The sequence below is a fragment of the Podarcis bocagei genome (genome assembly GCF_964188305.1).
Source record: "Podarcis bocagei genome assembly, chromosome: 6".
Lineage (NCBI taxonomy): Eukaryota > Metazoa > Chordata > Lepidosauria > Squamata > Lacertidae > Podarcis > Podarcis bocagei.
This window is the reverse complement of record NC_138130.1, coordinates 49203542-49222613: the sequence shown is the minus strand read 5'-3', so window position 1 is coordinate 49222613 and position 19072 is coordinate 49203542. Positions and strand designations below refer to the sequence as shown.

At 39.0% G+C, this 19072-nt stretch overlaps 2 protein-coding genes across 14 annotated transcripts in view; one reads left to right on the top strand and one right to left on the bottom strand.

Moving 5' to 3' along the window:
• The window catches only part of CASK (calcium/calmodulin dependent serine protein kinase), a 135503-nt gene that overhangs the window by 54492 nt on the left and 61939 nt on the right, over window positions 1-19072 (top strand). For all 13 annotated transcript variants that reach the window (XM_081197163.1, XM_081197159.1, XM_081197167.1 and 10 more), the window contains 2 exons: window positions 1551-1628; window positions 6348-6420. In XM_081197163.1, the coding sequence (XP_081053289.1) occupies window positions 1551-1628; window positions 6348-6420 (151 nt within the window). The remainder of the gene's footprint in view (window positions 1-1550; window positions 1629-6347; window positions 6421-19072) is intronic.
• Window positions 15147-18226, bottom strand: GPR34 (G protein-coupled receptor 34). Its single transcript, XM_081197228.1, has 3 exons — window positions 17958-18226; window positions 17119-17207; window positions 15147-16723 (listed from the first exon to the last, which is right to left on the bottom strand). Exon 3 carries the CDS (start codon window positions 16674-16676, stop codon window positions 15564-15566), a length of 1113 nt encoding a protein of 370 aa, XP_081053354.1. The 5' UTR covers window positions 16677-16723; window positions 17119-17207; window positions 17958-18226; the 3' UTR covers window positions 15147-15563.

The following is a 19072-nucleotide window of genomic DNA, read 5'->3' as shown; positions in this document are numbered from 1 at the left end:
CCCATAGATCTCTGGGTGTTTCACAACGTAAAATTATAATATGTTGTGTGCTGTGTTGCTTATATGCACATGCTTTTCTGCCCTTCCCTCCTTCTGTATCCTTTAATGCTTGTAGAAGAATCACCTGAGAGAACCTTAGAAGCTATGCATGATGCAATATTGAAGCATCTAGTTCTCACTATAGCCAGCATGCTTGGAAATAGTTATCACTCACATAGTATTTGGATTCCAGACAATATATTTATTTAGGGTTATATATTAATATATCATTATTTATTTAAAAGACTCATGCAGATAGTAGCATTTCTTTACTTTAATGCAGATTGGGCATTGCACAGTTACTTTCCTTAACATTTTTTTTTTAATTTAATGGATTGCCATCATATACAGGCAATGATTTACTGTGTAATGTTAAATGCTATTAAAGCATGAATTTTTTAATCCAGTGATTATAATTACAGTTCCACTAGCAGTTGCTTACTTTTTCTTACCCTGATCAGACATCTATGAGGAAGGGGAACGGAAAGGGGAAATATTAAAATCTTATTACAGTGTCTGGGCCTTGGACACATTGTAAAAGTGCACTTTCTTATTTTTGTGAAGCACTTTAAGAATTCTCATGTGGCTGGTTAACTAAATGGCACATCATTTAGTTAGGAGTTTGTCTCCATCTACTGGCAAAACATTTATTACATCACCATGTTCCAAACTGATAGTGTAAATTTTTTGTTTTGCATGTAAAGTAGTAGCATGCAGTGTCTGAGATTTCAAGATAAAACTGTCTTTTTAAAAAGTAAATTGTCATTCCAGAGACAATTATCACAACAGCAAATTTTCTTAAAAAATAAATAAATAAATCATATTATGAATTTACACATTTGGCAGAAAAAGAGTGTAGGAAATGAGATGTTACCTAACCACCTTTTGCTTACTACTGCTTCTTCACCCTACTTTCCCCCTTCTTCCCTGGTTACAGACTTGGTTTGTTGCATACACAGGTTTGGAATCCCAGCTGGTAAGGGAGAGTTACAGTGAGAAAGTGACAAATGGAAATGGGTTAAGCACCCGTCTTCCTCTCAGCACTTTTCTACTTCTATAGATTGTCTCCTCCTAACACTGCTTTGTTGCAAAGAAGCAGTGGCAATCACAAAATGGCTTGGTAATGATGTCTTATTTTTGGCACAGTATACAGAATATACAGGAGTATACATGTAGAAATGGTACATGTGGATTCTTTACATATTTTAGTTAACTTTGTTTCCAACTGTACCCATAAGCATCTAGAAATAACAGATAGCTGCTCATGTTTGAGACCATTCTTCACAACTCTATTACGTTTTGAGCTGCACTGAGCTTGCAATAAGAAAGATGGTTAAGACTTCAAATATTGTTGGTCATTACAAATAAAAAAATTGTGTCTAAGATTTTGGTTAGTGTAATGTGTGAGATTCTTTAGAATGCTTTCGAACATGTAAAATTGGAGCATTATCATTATTACATTTCTATTTCCTGTTCTACAATCACATTTTTCTTACTTTTTTAACCTGCAGTATGGATGGTGCAGACCTCTGCTTTGAAATTGTAAAGAGAGCAGATGCTGGCTTTGTGTACAGTGAAGCTGTAGCCAGGTATGTATTCTTATTTTAATTAAATTGTTAGGGAGAATGGAGGGGGCATAAATGACTAATATTAGATGCTTAAATATCCAACATTTGTGTGTGTGTGTACGTACATACATACATACATACATACACACACAAATACTGCACATATAGTGTGTTTTTAAAAGCAGCTTCATGCATGTTAAAGTATGAAAGTGGACTAAAATGCATTTGGGTTAAAAATCCAAAGGGTAGCTGGTATGATTTCGAACTTCCGATGGGATTAATTTACATTGTTGCTAGTCAGTGTGGAACAAAATGTTTTTGTACCAGTGCTGTCTCAGCAGTTTATACTGCTCAGCTATCTCAAGCTGCTGCTGGCAATATGTTGTCAATCATACTTCTTTTTAAATTAAAAATACCAAAAGAATAAAAGGTCCAGCCAAAATTTAGCAAATGTAAATTAAGAACATAAGAACCCTGCTAGATTAGGCCAGTGGTCTGCCTGCTTCAGCATCCTGTTTCCAATAGTGACTAGTCAGATGTTTTTAGGAAGCTGGCATAGTCCTGCCTGTCTGTCCTGTGACAACTGGTATTTAGTGGAACACTGCATTAAACTAAAGAGTGGGTGGAATGGTGCCACAGAGCTGTCCCTTTGACACCAGTGTCGCTGCTGCTTCCCGAGACTGTGCAGGGTCAGGGTGGTGTAAAAGGCTGGGCTCTGCAGTTCACTGGTAAGAGCACCAGATTAGCTCTGCTGGTGTCCCCATGCAGAACCAGCCTCACCTCTGAACCATCCTGGTAAGCAGCAGTAACACTAGTAACTGGTGTCACCATATCAGCTGCTCTCATAAGCTGATGTTGAAAGATCCCCATGAATTTGCTCTCCTGTCTTAAAAACATGTAAATCAGTACCCAAAAAACACACTGGCTGCATTTGCATTAGCATTATGACAAGGTGCAACAGCCAGCCTTGTGATCTTGTGCACTCTCTCGTCCTCCTCCAGGAAGGAGTTCAGAAGCTTTCGTTTTCATGGTGTTCAAACCCAATCACAGTTAAATTTAACTATGGTTAGTGAAAGGAAGCCAGCTCCAAAGCATACTTTATGAACCACAGTTTGGGATTTGGGTGTTATCCTAAACTCTGGTTAATTTGAAATGGAAGCAGATCCCTGGCACCATCACAATGAGGAGCAGAGGGAAGGAGAGAGTGCATAAGCCTTAGTCTCACAGCAGCACATCCTTATAACACTAAACCATGGTTTTAGCATTACATGTGAGGCAGAGAATTCTACAACTTATGTATTGAATGAATAAGTTGTATTGCTTAACTTTTCTGGTTGAGCCAACTGAATGAAATCCCACTAACTTCATATTCCAAATTTCTAAACTACCTCTGTGTGTGTGTGTGTGTGTGTGTGTGTGCGCGCGCGCGCTTTACAAAGCAACACAAAATGTCTGAGGAGTTTTTTCTCTCACTCTTTTTACACATTTGTAGGTTATAGGTAGAAGCTTTTCATCTTCAGTGGCTATGTTTCCCAGAATTATTTACCCTTTATAAAGTTTAATTATCTAGCATTTCAAGAGTTGAGGATGTCTGACATTGGGAATATTTTCAAGCCAAAAAGTATATGAGTAAAGATTAATAGATGATAGATCATAAAATGTTGCAGAGAGCTTTCAAGGGCACAGAGTTTATGGCGATAGAAGGGAGAGGCAGGGAAAGGGTAGTTTAATATACTCAAGGATGAAATCTAGTGTGTCTGAAAAATGGTTTGGGTGCCTTTGATAGTATAGCAAAGGGTGGCAATGAGTTTAATGGGGGGAGGAGTGAATAAAATGAATGGACAAAATGGGGTGCAATGATCTTAGGAGAAATAGAGTTTTCTTGTGATTGTAGATTTTGTGGAAGATTTTTAGAACAGGTTTGAGGAGAATATAATTGATGTTTTTGATCTGGTGCTTTTCTGTTCTACCTGCCTAGTGAAGCAAGGCAAACCAAAAGCATGGACGTTATTTTTCAGGTTGGTCAGAGTAGGAGTTTTCTTGAGGAGCTTGTTGTTTTAAAATTGGCATTATGGTGTAAGCTTGATGTGTAGTTAACTAAGGAATAATTAAGTGTAAGAGGATTTTAGTTATTTTTAATATAGCACCAATACAATCCATATATTAATATATTCCCTTTAAGGGCAAAACCCTCTCAAGGTGGCTTACAGTTAAAGTATAGTATGCTACAAATCTAACATTAAAACTGTTAATAGAAGTCAGCAAATAAGACGGTGAACTTCCAGTCCAAATACTAAAATGCAAAAGAAAGCATTCAACAAGATTGTAAACAGGAGAATAAAAGCAACTCAAGAAAAATCCAACAAAAGCAAGTTGGTTTTTTTGTGCTTTCCCAAGTACCTGAAGGAATGGTGTATGCTGAAGTGTAGTTGGTAATGCATTCCAGAGACATGGGACCACTACAGATAAGGTCCTGTCCATATTGGAGGCAGGCACATACAATGAGCCTCTGATATGAATGTAAGTTCTTCCCTGAAAATGGGAAAATGCATACCACCAAAGTTTGCTTTGAAGAGTTATTCCACCTTGTATTGCTTACCTGCATGTAAATTATTTCAGGAATCAAGCAATATCTGTTTTATGATGCTGTGTGAAGCAAACATGGACGTTGCACTAAAATTGCTTGGTTCCACCAGCTGCTGCAGCACTACTAAGTAATTGTTCTGGGCATACCACCCATATAGTCAGATGGGGTCCACATTCATCAGTTGAAGCTGTTATTGGCTTTAACTGGATTGCTTTTAATTTGTTTTTATTTTGCTTTAAACAGTCTTTAAACCCTTATAGGGTGAAAGGTGTACAAGTTTAGTAAATAATAAGCAAACTGAAAACTAGGATGTATTCTTACACATGGAATAAATTTTGGGTATTTTATTCACTATTCCTTTTTCAGCTCTGTTTGGAATAAAAGGTAGTTTCATAAAAGGTAGCTTTTCACCAAGGAAGTATATGTTAATCTGCAAATCTTTAAAAATCCAGATTTTTCACACCATTCTGTATGTAGTAACACTTATTTTGGCATTAGTTTAGTACAGAGTAGAAGAGTGCCATCCACTGGGCAATGTAAATTGCAGCATGGGGAAAATAACATAGTGATGAATTTAAATACCATTGTTGCTTCAGAATGAACATGTGGGATTGCATAGGCGAGTACTAGTCCCTAGGGGAAATATTATTAAACGTTTGTATGCCACCTTTTACACACACAGCCTCCCAAAGTAGTTTACCAAAAAATGAAAATGATACATTATCAATTAAAATTTATACAATCCAATGTAATAAGACTTCAGCAGATTAGCATTTAAAAGATACATCCAACAGTCAAAACTAGGAGAGTTGGAAGATTAAGATTATGATCAGCAGCATAGCATCATCACTGTGTATGATACTTTGCAAAAGAACATAATACAGTTCTCTGCCTCAAAGAGCTTGCAGGTTATTTAAGAAACAATTTTGAGGTGATTGGAAATTTTCGAATTGGAGCAGACAAACGGCAAATTCAATGTTAGGAATTCCTAAAAGATAAACATTTTGTTTCTTCATTTAAAACATTTCTATTCCATGTTCAGTTCAAGATTTCCAGTGCAATGAACTCTCATTTGAACACTGTAATTTTGACTGCTCTGTGTCCAAAACTGCTTTACATAGTTTAGACAAGGCAACTAAGAGGGGGCAAAATAAAGAGTTATTAAATTGTGGGTAATCTAGTCAGAATAAACAAATATTATTCCTCCCTTAAAACCCTAGGATTAATCTCTCTCATATGTATATGTGTGTGTGTGTGTGTGTGTGTATATATATATATATATATATATATATATATATATATATATATATATATGGTTTTGGTGTCTTCGGGTGTCTTCCCGTGTAAGAGTTGGGGTGTCTAGGCGACGTTTCGACGAGGTCTCACTCGTCATCTTCATCTACGAAAGCAAATATATATATATATATATATATATATTCTCATATATTCTCATACATATGTTACATTCATGACAGAGAAAAGTTTTCTCATGTAGTGCATAATTAACAGGGAATTAATTTCCATAAGATGTAGTGATGACCACTAGTTGAGTTTATTTTAATAAAGAACAGGAAAGTGTTATGGAGAAGAAGTATATTAGCTTTGATAGTTAAAAAATAAGGTGTGAGCCTGGAAGCAGGTGTCTCACTAAACCATAGCTTAATGTGAAGTCCAAATGCAGCTAATATGTACATGTTGCATACATCATATGCTAGTGCTTGATCCAATCTAGTAATAGTAGATACTGCATTCACAAAAGGCTGCTATGGAGGGAAACTAGGAAATGAACCACTGGATTTAGATATTTTGTGCACTAATCCATAAGTCCAGGAGGGCAGCAGAAGTCTATAAATCATATCTGTGGTTGGTTACAGGATGACACCTGGCAATGCCTTTTTTCTCTCCATCTCCTTGTCAATTGATAATCCATTTGGCTGAGAGAGGGAGGTGGTCTGCTCTTTCTAGGGACTAATGGTGAAATCCTAGGTTTACTCAAATGTAACACTTACTGTATCCAACAGATCTTATTCCTAGCAAAGTGTATATAAGATTGTAGCCTTGGACCTTAAAATGGTCTCAAAAACAACCTGAGCACAATTCCTATGCTATATTTGTTAAGCTATAATAATTTTATTTATATTTTGATTTTGCAGTCATTACATGAGACAGATACTGGAAGCACTACGCTATTGTCATGATAATAACATAATTCACAGAGATGTGAAGGTAAGTCATATTAACATCACAAAAATATTTACCCTTTACTGTGTTAACAGTAAAGTGTGGCATTTATATTATCTGCCTTTTTCTTTGTTGCCATGTAGTTTAACCCATTCTTGGAAGGTAAAGCACCTGTTAGCAACTGGGACTTCCAGAATCTTTGGTACAACTACCAAAATGCTGAAAATTGTAACATTAGCAAATCGTTCATGCATCCACACGCACACACCACACATTTCTTTTCTCTTTACATTTTTTGGCCTTGAATTTATGATTCTTTAAAATACGTTGCTGCTGTATTTAGCTCCACAGCCACATTCTTTAAAATAGAAGCTAGAACATAAGGCTACAATAAATGCATGTGTTCCACAGGCTATGTATTAAATTCATTTGTTTCCATAGCATCTGCTATTTATTGTTCCAGTTGAGTGCAGGTTCAATGCACAGGGGAGTCCAGTTGGGCTCTGTAGACCCTTGGTGATACATATTATTAATGTTTCATAAAACATAGGACTTGATCCAGTTGAGTAACTTGCATGGCACAAAGAGAGAGGGCTTAGTGAAAATGTGGAAGGTATGCATAGGTCTCCAAGGCTCTGCAATGCTCCCATGCACCTACAAATGTGAGTACTATTGTGGTAGGGAATGATGAAAACAGAGCTCTATTAGTGCTGTAAGACTCAATGGGCTTGTTTGCAAGTAATGCTAAAACCATGCTTTAATACCACATGTATGAGCTAAAACGAACCCATGTAAGCCTCCAGTTCTCACACTCCTCCCTCTTCTCCTCCAACTTGACTGGGACAAGGAGTTATGCAATGTTTAGATAATTTTGCACAAATCTTGGGTTATTAAATTAGAACCAGAGAGCATGATTTAAAACAAACTCTAGTCTGTTTAAGTACAATTTTGTGTTTTTTGGAGCTGGCTTTTAACTTGCCCGTTTGTTTTAAATCTTTGGCAACAGAGAGCTAGGATTAGTGGATAGTGAAACTAAATGCTATCCAAGTTCCTGGCCATTCAGGAGAGGGCAGGTCTGCAAGTGGGGGGCATGTGAGCCTGAAGGTTTGCTCAAAGCTCCATCCAGCACATGCATGTAGTGCTAAACCATGGTTTAGCATCACATGCAACCTGGGCCCATGCATGGAGCTATCAGGGCAGCAGCTGAAGAAGGTGCAAAAAGGGTTTTCTTGTGTGTGTGTGTTTCTTTGTGGCTGATTAGCTGTTCTCCCTGTGCAAAGGTCAGAGGGGGCAGGGTTTCTGTTGAGGCAGGTGATTAGCTGTGGGAGGAGCTTATCAGAGCTATCAGGGCAGCAGCTGAAGAAGGTGCAAAAAGGGTTTTCTTGTGTGTGTGTGTGTTTGTGACTGATTAGCTGTTCTCCCTGTGCAAAGGTCAGAGGGGGCAGGGTTTCTGTTGAGGCAGGTGATTAGCTGTGGGAGGAGCTTATCAGAGCTATCAGGGCAGCAGCTGAAGAAGGTGCAAAAAGGGTTTTCTTGTGTGTGTGTGTTTCTTTGTGGCTGATTAGCTGTTTGATCCATCTTTTAGATTTAGGGGAGCTAGTCTCAAACGTTTGTTGGGGGAGACCTAGGTTTTTTTGTGGGGGGAGTTATTTGTCCTGTCTTCACACTTTTTATGATGGAGGACCACTGTAGCCACCTCCAACGACACGTTCTCAATATGGAGGGGGAGGGAACAGCTGCAGTCGCCTGCGGTTCCTGCACAATGTTTGCCATCTTGCCAAAGGTTGCAGGCAGCTTTACCTGCAGCAATTGCATGTTGATTGCCCTCTTAAAAGACAAAGACCAGCAACTGGAGGAACGTGTAGCTACGCTCCAAAGAATTAGAGAGCTGGAGCTCTTCTTGGAAGCAACAGAGCACACCGTCTCCACCAAGGAGGAGACAGGGGACTCCCCTGAGAATGAGGCTAGTTCACCAACACAGGAGCCAGATATATGGAGAAACGTGACTCAAAGAAGTAGGAGGCGCAGGGTTCGCTCTGATTGTTTAGAAATACACAATCGCTTTGAGGTCCTCTCCCCTAGCATGGAAGACGAAGAGCAGACTCCATTTGAGGATCTCTCCCTCATTACAGTCGATCAGGTATATGAAGACGAGCAGCAAAGTCAGTCCTCAGGGAATGTGCAGGCGACCTTGGAACGGACAGCTCACGGAAGAACCCCGACCAAACCTAAGAGGAGGCGTGTAGTGGTGATAGGGGATTCCCTACTGAGGGGAACAGAAGCAGTGATCTGTGGGCCTGACAAGATGTCTCGGGAAGTGTGCTGTCTCCCCGGGGCTAAGATCCAAGATGTAACTGAACGACTGCAAGGAATCATAAAACCCACTGACAAATACCCCTTCCTCTTGGTTCATGTGGGAACCAATGACACTGCAAGCAATAGCCTCCAGAAGATCAAAAGAGACTACGCGGCTCTCGGCAGGAAATTGAAGCAACTAAATGCACAAATTGTCATCTCATCTGTCCTCCCAGTTGAACGACGTGGCCCAGGGAGAGAGGGGAAAATTGTGGAAGTGAACAGCTGGCTTCGCAAATGGTGTAAACAGGAACGGTTTGGATTCTTAGATCACGGACTGCAGTTTCTTGAAGATGGACTTCTGGCAAGTGATGGGCTGCACCTCACAACGGTTGGGAGAAATGTTTTTGCCAAAAATCTCAGAAACCTCATCAGGAGGGCTTTAAACTGACTAATGTGGGGGAGGGAGACAGTGCTCCTGAAGGTAGGAGTCTATCAATTGATGAAGATGATCATCCAAATGTCATAGACCAAATGGAACAAACAGCACGTAGACTTAGTGGTGGGAGGAAAAAATCCTTAAATAAGAGACACGGGGGAATGATTAATGGACTTAAATGTCTGTACACTAATGCGCAAAGCATGGGAAATAAACAAGATGAGCTTGAGCTCTTGGTACAGCAAACTAAATATGACATAATAGGCATCACTGAAACCTGGTGGGATAAGTCCCACGATTGGAATGTAAAAATGAGGGGATACAATCTATTTCAGAGAAACAGACCAGACAAGAAAGAAGGAGGAGTAGTGTTATATGTCAGGGATGTGTATACCTGTGAAGAGATCCAAGATTTAGAACCTCAAAGCCAAAGTGAGAGCATTTGGGTCAAAATTAAGGGAGAGAAGAATAACAGAGACCTCATTGTGGGAGTTTACTATAGATCCCCAAGCCAAACGGAGGACATAGATGATGCCTTCCTGGAACAGATAGCCAAGCATGCAAAAGGAAGGGAGATAGTAGTAATGGGGGACTTCAATTACCCGGATATTTGTTGGATGTCAAACTCAGCCAAGAGCATAAGGTCAAACAGATTCCTCACTGGCCTTGCAGACAACTTCATTGTCCAGAAAGTGGGAGAAGCAACAAGAGGAACAGCCATTTTAGATCTGGTCCTAACCAATGTTGATGACCTGGTTAGTGGGGTAGAAGTGGAAGGATCATTAGGCGCGAGTGATCATGCTCTTCTCAAGTTTACTATACAGCGGAAAGGAGCAGCCAAGCATACTAGGACTCAATTTCTTGACTTTAAGAAAGCCGACTTCATAAAACTTAAGGAAGTGCTGGGTGAGATCCCATGGACAGCAATACTAAAAGGAAAGGGAGTTCATGATGGCTGGGAGTTTGTTAAGAGGGAGATAGTAAAAGCACAACGTCAGGCAATACCAATGAGACGGAAACATGGAAGGTGCCTAAAGAAGCCAGGGTGGCTATCTAAAGAACTTTTAACTGAGTTAAGATTAAAAAAGGATGTGTACAAAAAATGGAAAAGGGGGGAAACCACCAAAGAGGAATTCAAACAAATAGCCAGCATGTGTAGACACAAAGTCAGAAAAGCTAAAGCACAGAATGAACTCAGGCTTGCTAGAGAGGTTAAAAGCAACAAAAAAGGCTTTTATGGGTATGTTCGTAGCAAAAGGAAGAACAAAGAAACAGTGGGGTCACTCAGAGGAGAAGATGGTGAAATGCAAACAGGGGACACAGAAAGGGCTGAACTCCTCAATGCTTTATTTGCCTCAGTCTTCTCCGATAAAGAAAACAATGCCCGACCTGAAGAATTTGGAGCAAATGATTCAGCAAAGGAAACACAGCCCAGAATAACTAAGGAGATAGTACAAGAATACTTGGCTAGTTTAGATGTATTCAAGTCTCCAGGGCCAGATGAACTGCATCCAAGAGTATTAAAAGAACTGGCAGATGTGATCTCAGAACCACTGGCAGTCATCTTTGAGAATTCCTGGAGAACAGGCGAAGTCCCGGCAGACTGGAGGAGGGCAAATGTTGTCCCTATTTTCAAAAAGGGGAAAAGAGAGGACCCAAATAATTACCGCCCAGTCAGTCTGACATCAATACCAGGGAAGATTCTGGAGCAGATCATTAAGCAAACAGTCTGTGAGCACCTAGAAAGGAATGCTGTGATCACCAATAGTCAGCATGGATTTCTGAAAAATAAGTCATGTCAGACTAACCTGATCTCGTTTTTTGACAGAATTACAAGCCTGGTAGATGAAGGGAACGCAGTGGATGTAGCCTACCTTGATTTCAGCAAGGCATTTGACAAGGTGCCCCATGATATTCTTGTAAAGAAGCTGGTAAAATGTGGTCTTGACTATGCTACCACTCAGTGGATTTGTAACTGGCTGACTGACCGAACCCAAAGGGTGCTCATCAATGGTTCCTCTTCATCCTGGAGAAGAGTGACTAGTGGGGTGCCACAGGGTTCTGTCTTGGGCCCGGTCTTATTCAACATCTTTATCAACGACTTGGATGATGGACTCAAGGGCATCCTGATCAAATTTGCAGATGACACCAAACTGGGAGGGGTGGCTAACACCCCAGAGGACAGGATCACACTTCAAAACGACCTTGACAAATTAGAGAACTGGGCAAAAACAAACAAGATGAATTTTAACAGGGAGAAATGTAAAGTATTGCACTTGGGCAAAAAAAATGAGAGGCACAAATACAAGATGGGGGACACCTGGCTTGAGAGCAGTACATGTGAAAAGGATCTAGGAGTCTTGGTTGACCACAAACTTGACATGAGCCAACAGTGTGACGCGGCAGCTAAAAAAGCCAATGCAATTCTGGGCTGCATCAATAGGAGTATAGCATCTAGATCAAGGGAAGTAATAGTGCCACTGTATTCTGCTCTGGTCAGACCTCACCTGGAGTACTGTGTCCAGTTCTGGGCACCACAGTTCAAGAAGGACACTGACAAACTGGAACGTGTCCAGAGGAGGGCAACCAAAATGGTCAAAGGCCTGGAAACGATGCCTTATGAGGAACGGCTAAGGGAGCTGGGCATGTTTAGCCTGGAGAAGAGGAGGTTAAGGGGTGATATGATAGCCATGTTCAAATATATAAAAGGATGTCACATAGAGGAGGGAGAAAGGTTGTTTTCTGCTGCTCCAGAGAAGCGGACACGGAGCAATGGATCCAAACTACAAGAAAGAAGATTCCACCTAAACATTAGGAAGAACTTCCTGACAGTGAGAGCTGTTCGACAGTGGAATTTGCTGCCAAGGAGTGTGGTGGAGTCTCCTACTTTGGAGGTCTTTAAGCAGAGGCTTGACAACCATATGTCAGGAGTGCTCTGATGGTGTTTCCTGCTTGGCAGGGGGTTTGACTCGATGGCCCTTGTGGTCTCTTCCAACTCTATGATTCTATGATTCTATGGGTGCTGTGCCCACATTTGAGTGGTTTGGTCCCTAAATATTATTCATTATTTGTTTTATCTTTCTAATGATATTTCTGATCTGCCTTTCTACCATCTCTGGTGCCAGTGATGATGTTCCTATAGGAACTGAGCAACAGGAGCTCACCCCGTCGTGGGGATTCAAACCGCCGACCTTCTGATTGGCAAGCCCTAGGCTCTGTGGTTTAACCCACAGTGCCACCCGTGTCCCAAAAAATAATGTACAGAAACTTTTATGATGCTTAGGAATTAGATTTGGTCACTATTAACTGGTATTTGTTAGTTTAGTTTTAGTTAGTGTCATGTAGATCTTCCTTAAGATTTGACTTTGGTAACCACTTATATGATTTTGTAATAGCTAGACTTTTAAATGTCTGGGTAGGATTTTGGAGATGGAAAATTAAGCAATAATTCTTATCTGCATGTATTTTGCAATCTTCTTTAGAATAAATGTTATTTTCTCTTTCCATGTTTTCTACAATACTAAGCACAACAAACTTTTTTTAATGTGTTGAGGAAGGTGCTAAACAAAAATAGTTGCTGTGTGATACGGGTTAGGTTAACAACATGTGAGTCAAAATAGCTTGATTAAATCTGTGGCCAGAATTCAAAAAACTCTTCAACTAACTCCTTGCACTGAAGGGAGTTTTGAGCTTGCTTTTCTTGAACCGCATTGGAGAGAATCTGATGAAAATCTTATATGTTTAGCAGTGTTTTGCTACACATCAAATAAAAATGAAAATGTTGTATGGTGCTGCCTGTAAATGGTTTCTGTAATCTGTAAAAAAAATTCTTCGGTGTTTTCCACAGTAAGATTTAATTGTAAATTATATTTATCTCTCCCCTCCACCCCGTATTTGTATGTGTTTGCAAATTGAATAGCAGCATTCGTATTGATATACTGAACAGAAATTGAGAGTAAAGGTCTGTTCTGTTGTTATATTTAGTAGAGTGAGAGTTTCTATGGCTGCATTTTGATTGAGCACTTTTAATTAATTGCATTGATACATTGGGCATTATATGTGGCTTTACCAGAGAGATACTCTGCACTAATTTTAAACCTTTTTAGAGGCAATGTAATAAGTAAAATAGTAGGTATTTCTTTAGCTTTGGTTCTTACTTGAAGCCAAAGAAATAAATAACATTAGCAAAGGCATGGTATAGTATGGGAACACTTACTTCCTGCATGTATGTTGTTATTTAGGACTGGAACTTTGGGGCTTATAGGCCCAAAGACTAAACGGGGTGAGCTCCCGCCGTTCGGTCCCAGCTCCTGCCCACCTAGCAGTTCGAAAGCACCCCTAAGTGCAAGTAGATAAATAGGTACCGCTTATAGCGGGAAGGTAAACGGCGTTTCTGTGTGCTGCGCTGGTGCTGGCTCGCCAGAGCAGCTTCGTCACGCTGGCCACGTGACCCGGAAGTGTCTTCGGATAGCGCTGGCTCCCGGCCTCTTAAGCGAAATGAGCACACAACCCCAGAGTCTGTCACGACTGGCCTGTACGGGCAGGGGTACCTTTACCTTTACCTAGGGCTAGGCAAACCTATTTTGCTTAACCTCTGCAACATGAAACATCTTCTACCCACCTTCCTGGATAACCACTTTGTCTCAAGTTCACTTAGTCCTTTTTGACTAAAAGACTGTGGCTGCCCAGTGCTGTACCTCCATGGTGACATAGCAAGGGTTCTTCATTGTACAGTAGTACCTCGGGTTAAGTATTTAATTCGTTCCGGAGGTCCATACTTAACCTGAAACTGTTCTTAACCTGAAGCACCACTTTAGCTAGTGGGGCCTCCTGCTGCTGCCGCGCCGCCGGAGCACGATTTCTGTTCTCATCCTGAAGCAAAGTTCTTAACCTGAAGCACTATTTCTGGGTTAGCGGAGTCTGTAACCTGAAGCGTATGTAACCTGAGGTACCACTGTATAATTTTGCCAACAGTGGATCCAGTTATGGGCTGAGACCCCAACATAAGTTGTGATGTTGGAGCCACCATTTCACCTATTTACGGCCATCCAGTAGACATACTGTATAGAAGCCTGCTAGGAAGTGAACTTTGCAGTGCATGTTACAAGCAGACCGATAAAAACATCCATAATACATGCAACAATCGTTTAAATTATTGTGGCTCAGGAAATTTTGGTTGCTAACTTAGACTGCTGCTTACAAAAACAAATGCAGAATCAAGCAGTCAGCTGCTGATAGTGTTATTCAGTTGAGATCAGAGGAACCAGATACAGTATCTGACCCTTTTCTACCCAGGAACACCATAATGAGATTTTAACCACTTGCAGGGGCTTAGAATGCCCAAACCCACTCAAAAGGCACTACCATTTTTCTCATTTTATCTTAATATTATCAAAACACAGAGATGTGTTTTAGGGTTCTACTATATGCGATGTATGTGTAATGTAGGAATAACCAGCTAGAAGACAAATATTAAGTGTGGGATGTCTGCATATTTCGTTAGAGAATATTACTTCTTTAAGGTGATCAAAATGCAAAGTCTGACAGTGCTGGAGTTTCAGCACATGCAGCCTTTTCATTCTTGCATGGCAACCTGCACATGCCACTTCCTCTTTTAAACATGGCTGTGAAAGGATCCTCAGCCATCGCCTGCTTGGCACCCACACTTGGCAATACAGAGTGCTTTCCAATCATTTCTAATTCAGTAGTGTCAGCAACAGGTTAGTAGCCATAATTGGGAAAGTGCAATATAGAATTTTTACCCACTCTGTTTCAATTTCATTGTTAAAGATTCATAGTTAAAAATTTATTGTACATTTTCTGACTTTTGTAGCCCTTAGTTACATGTGCAGTGTAATTCTAAGCATATTTACTCTGCTAGATTCTTATCATTTTTTCTTCCTGCTTTATATGGTAATTTTTATTTTTTATGTTTTATGTTAAAATAAAAAGAAATGAGTGATCACACTAAACTTGTTTTGTAATATTCGAGATACTTGTCTGCATGTGTACGGTATATAGATACAATAGTTTGGAATCCATTGACACAAATAGTTTTAATTAATGTAAGTCTACAGTATGCAGTACAGTTATGAAATGTTATTGAGAATTAATGCTAGCAAACATCAATACATACACAAGAGTCTTGTGGGGAGATTACTTTCTGTTTCTAATATACTGTACACGCACACCCTTTCAAAAGTCTACTGCATCCACAGCTATTACTACTTTTTCATCTCAGAAATCTTACTCTTAAATTTAAAAGTCTTAGCTATTACAAAATTATATATATATGGTTACCAAAGCGAATTCTTAAGGAAGTTCTGCATGAGAGTAACTAAAACTAAGAACATGCAAAAATGTTATCTGTGTTGACAGGATTTGTTACCTTTAAGCTGCAATCCTATTCACTCACTGAACTCAAATGGAAGTTACTTCTGAACAGAAATATATGTTAATTGTTAATCTTATTAAGATGCATTCTGGAATGGTGACTTGGGATTTCTGAATTATCTTGAAAAGAATGTCCTTGTTTTGTCTCTGAAGTACTCTCATTCACACTTGAATCCACATGGAGTCGCTTACAAATTAGTTGAAGTACAGTTTTCCGGACACTTCTGGACATTAAGAAATACATAACTGGATCTAAGCAGCTGTTAAATGATGAGAAGACTAGTGTAATCTCATTGTATTTGTGAATGATCTGTTGCCAGTAACAAGAGGTTTTTTGTAGTTGTGAAGTGATATAAATTAATCTGAATATATGATAAGGAACAAAGCATAATGTGAAAATGATAAGTACTATGAAAGATTTCCTTGCAATGGCAACATATGTTCTAGTATTAGGAAAACTTGTTCTCTTCTTGGAAATTTTCAGAAGATTGTTTGCAATTTTAACATACGACAGAATCAGTAGAATGAAAACAATCCAAAATATTATAACAAGAATATAATTAACACCTGCTTCCACTTTTGCATTTCGCTTTTCTCTGTAATGGAAACATTTTGATGAATGTTTATCTTCCTTCCTGGTAGACTGAACAACCATCAGTATAAATCCCATTATTGCAACTGTCCACAGCGTACAACACAAATATACGCTTCGCCTTGCTGTTAACACTCTAGGGCGTTGTATAGATTTGTTAATTTTTACATAACGGTCCCAACTAATAAGCCCTAGTAGTACGATGCTGATGTACATGTTCATATAAAATAAGTTTCCTATAATCTTGCAAAAAATCAAGCCCAACAGCCACTTGTTCTGGGCTATGTGATAGTATATTCGGAAAGGGAGACAAAAGATCAGTAGGAGGTCTGCGATGGCAACATTAAGCAAATAAACATGGATAGAGTTCTTCTTGCAAGGAATGCCCAGAAAAACATACAGGGCAGTAATATTGCCAACCAATCCAATTACAAAAATGACCGAATATGAAAATAGTAGAGTTAAAGACAGTGATTTCTCTTCCGTATCACAGTAAGTAACAGGCATTTCTGTGGAGTTTTTTCCAGTTTCATTTTCAGCAAGTGAAAAATTCATGTTCTTCGCTGGGGTTTTCTTGTACATACGGTATGGAAGTCAAAATTCTTAGTAAATCTTCACTTACACTTTGCCTGGAATAAAATGGAAGACAGTGCAACATGTACAGTGTGGAATTAACTTGATTAACTTTTCAAACAAACTCAGAAGTTTTTCTGTCATAAACCTTATTTTAGTCATGCATAAAATCAGCAAAATAGGGTCTTCGCCCAGAAACTATTTATGAACAAGTTTGCAATTATAACTGCTTTATGAAAACATTTTACTCCTTTTATTTTTCCTCCTTTTTTAAAGTAAGGAAAGATTGCATTGATAACAATTGGTGATAAACAAATAGTACGTAAAGTCTCCTTTGGCACATTAAAAACAAACAAACTGTAGTTTCAAAAACAATAAAAAATACAAAATGTGGCTTGATATTAGCAAAGAAGTATCTTAGGAATGTAAGAAGCAGATCTTGTTTACATACCAAATATAATTATTTGGAATTCCCCACTGTCTGTGGTGGCTGAGGCTGATGGGAGCCCGACAGTATCTGGAGAGCCATGGGTGCCACACCTGGTTTAGGCAAAGACATGTTAGAAATGGAACAAAGATCTTCTTAGGAAGCTGATAGATGATTTCTGGCAATATGCTTGATCTGTGGCTATGAGAATTTCCCCATGCATTAACTTGATTGAGAATTCCTGCAAAAATATTTGCATGTTGATACCTGAGCCCATAATAAAGTGACATTCCAAAATGACTTTGTCACTATAAAAACAGATTCAGATTATTTAAGGGTAGATTCAAAATGGGAAATCAAATTCTACTTTGTGTTTGTAGTTTAGAGTATGATTTCATTGTTGAAAGTGAAAACATGAACCTTGAAAGATTTAGATTTGTAATTTTACTAGTGTGTTTTAATAACACATTTTATATATTTATACTGTGTGTGTGTGTTCATGTTCACTCTCTCTCTCTCTTAATGGAAGCAATCAGCATTAAGCTCAGAGGGATTCACTCCTCAATAGCCATGAATGAGGTTGTGCTGTATTCACACTTCCTCGGCAGCAAATCCTAAACTGCCTGTTGTTTCAAATATATGCTACTACTTTGATAAAGTTGCTTGTGAATGTTATCCAGGTGGCAGTCTTAACATTTCTCTGCCTTTTTAAAAGGAAAGAAAAAAATGTGAAAGAAAAGTAGAATATGTTCTTGAGAAAAGTGCTTTCTCATCTGTCAAGAAAGTTGCACTAAAAATATAAAACTATTTTTCTACACTTAACGTATGAGAAAAATTGAACTATAATAAAAGGAAATACTCACTTTTGGGTTAGTGACGGAGTCTTTTCTACTGAATTCTGTTTTCAGAACTTGTGTTTAAGGAAGGAAGGAAGGAAAGGAAGTCTGTCTTATTAGAAAGTTGTGACTAGGGTTGTTTTAAACTGGTAAGAATCAGCTTCATCAGCTATTTTAGTCTTTCGTGCTTTCCTCCAGATATCTGTAGGAGGATTGGGGGATGGTGATGAGCTTTTATGTGTAATAGTAATCTCTGATGCATGAAGATGCACCGCGGGAATGGCAGGTATATATAAACACACATTGGGATATGGTGGAGGACAAAATATGAGCACTAAATACAGGGGAACGCAGAAACACATCCTAATAAGAGAGCTGCCATAGCTGAAAACAAAAGCATATTTAAAAAGAAATCCCAGTTAGCTCTAACCATGATTTTAGCTTGCTGATGAGGCAAAGCTTAATCAGAGTTAAGGCAGCAGAAGGGGATACTTTACAGGGTGGTTGGGTAGTGTGTTTTCCTGGACCTACTTCCAATGTTTTAATGATTATTGAGAGACAATTACTTTTTTGGTGAAAGAAATATTGCCTACAATCCTTTTCCAGGCACTAAGTAATGCTGTCAAATTTCATACTTCAATCTTCCATTTAAGCTATTCCTCTGATTGTTGTTATAATGTCTAAATAAAATGTCAAATCGATAATGGTATGTCCACCTCAGAATGCAACTTCCCTCCCCTAAATATTTTTCGTGCCTCTGCAAAACTTGCAGTTCCCCAAAGTCTGCTGATACCTCCTCTTTGTGCATGATCGTGCTATTTTGGCAACCTAAGGACGGGCAGCTGAGATAAATGAGATCACTGTTTGTGTGTGGTGAATTTTGCCACGGATAGGTTAGATGTGATTGACAGAGGAGTATTGTCACAGGAGTGGATGGACAAAATATGCACTGGTTTTGTCAACGTTTGCTAGGTGTAAAACAGTAAGGGGTACTACTGAATCAAACATACTCAAAATGAGAACTTGTTGTGAAAAGGTAATTTAACAGTAAGGAATTAGACATATTATAAGAGCTTTTCATTCATTCATTCATTCATTTATTTATTTTAAAGAAGGTACAGAAGAATTCATGCAAATAGAAT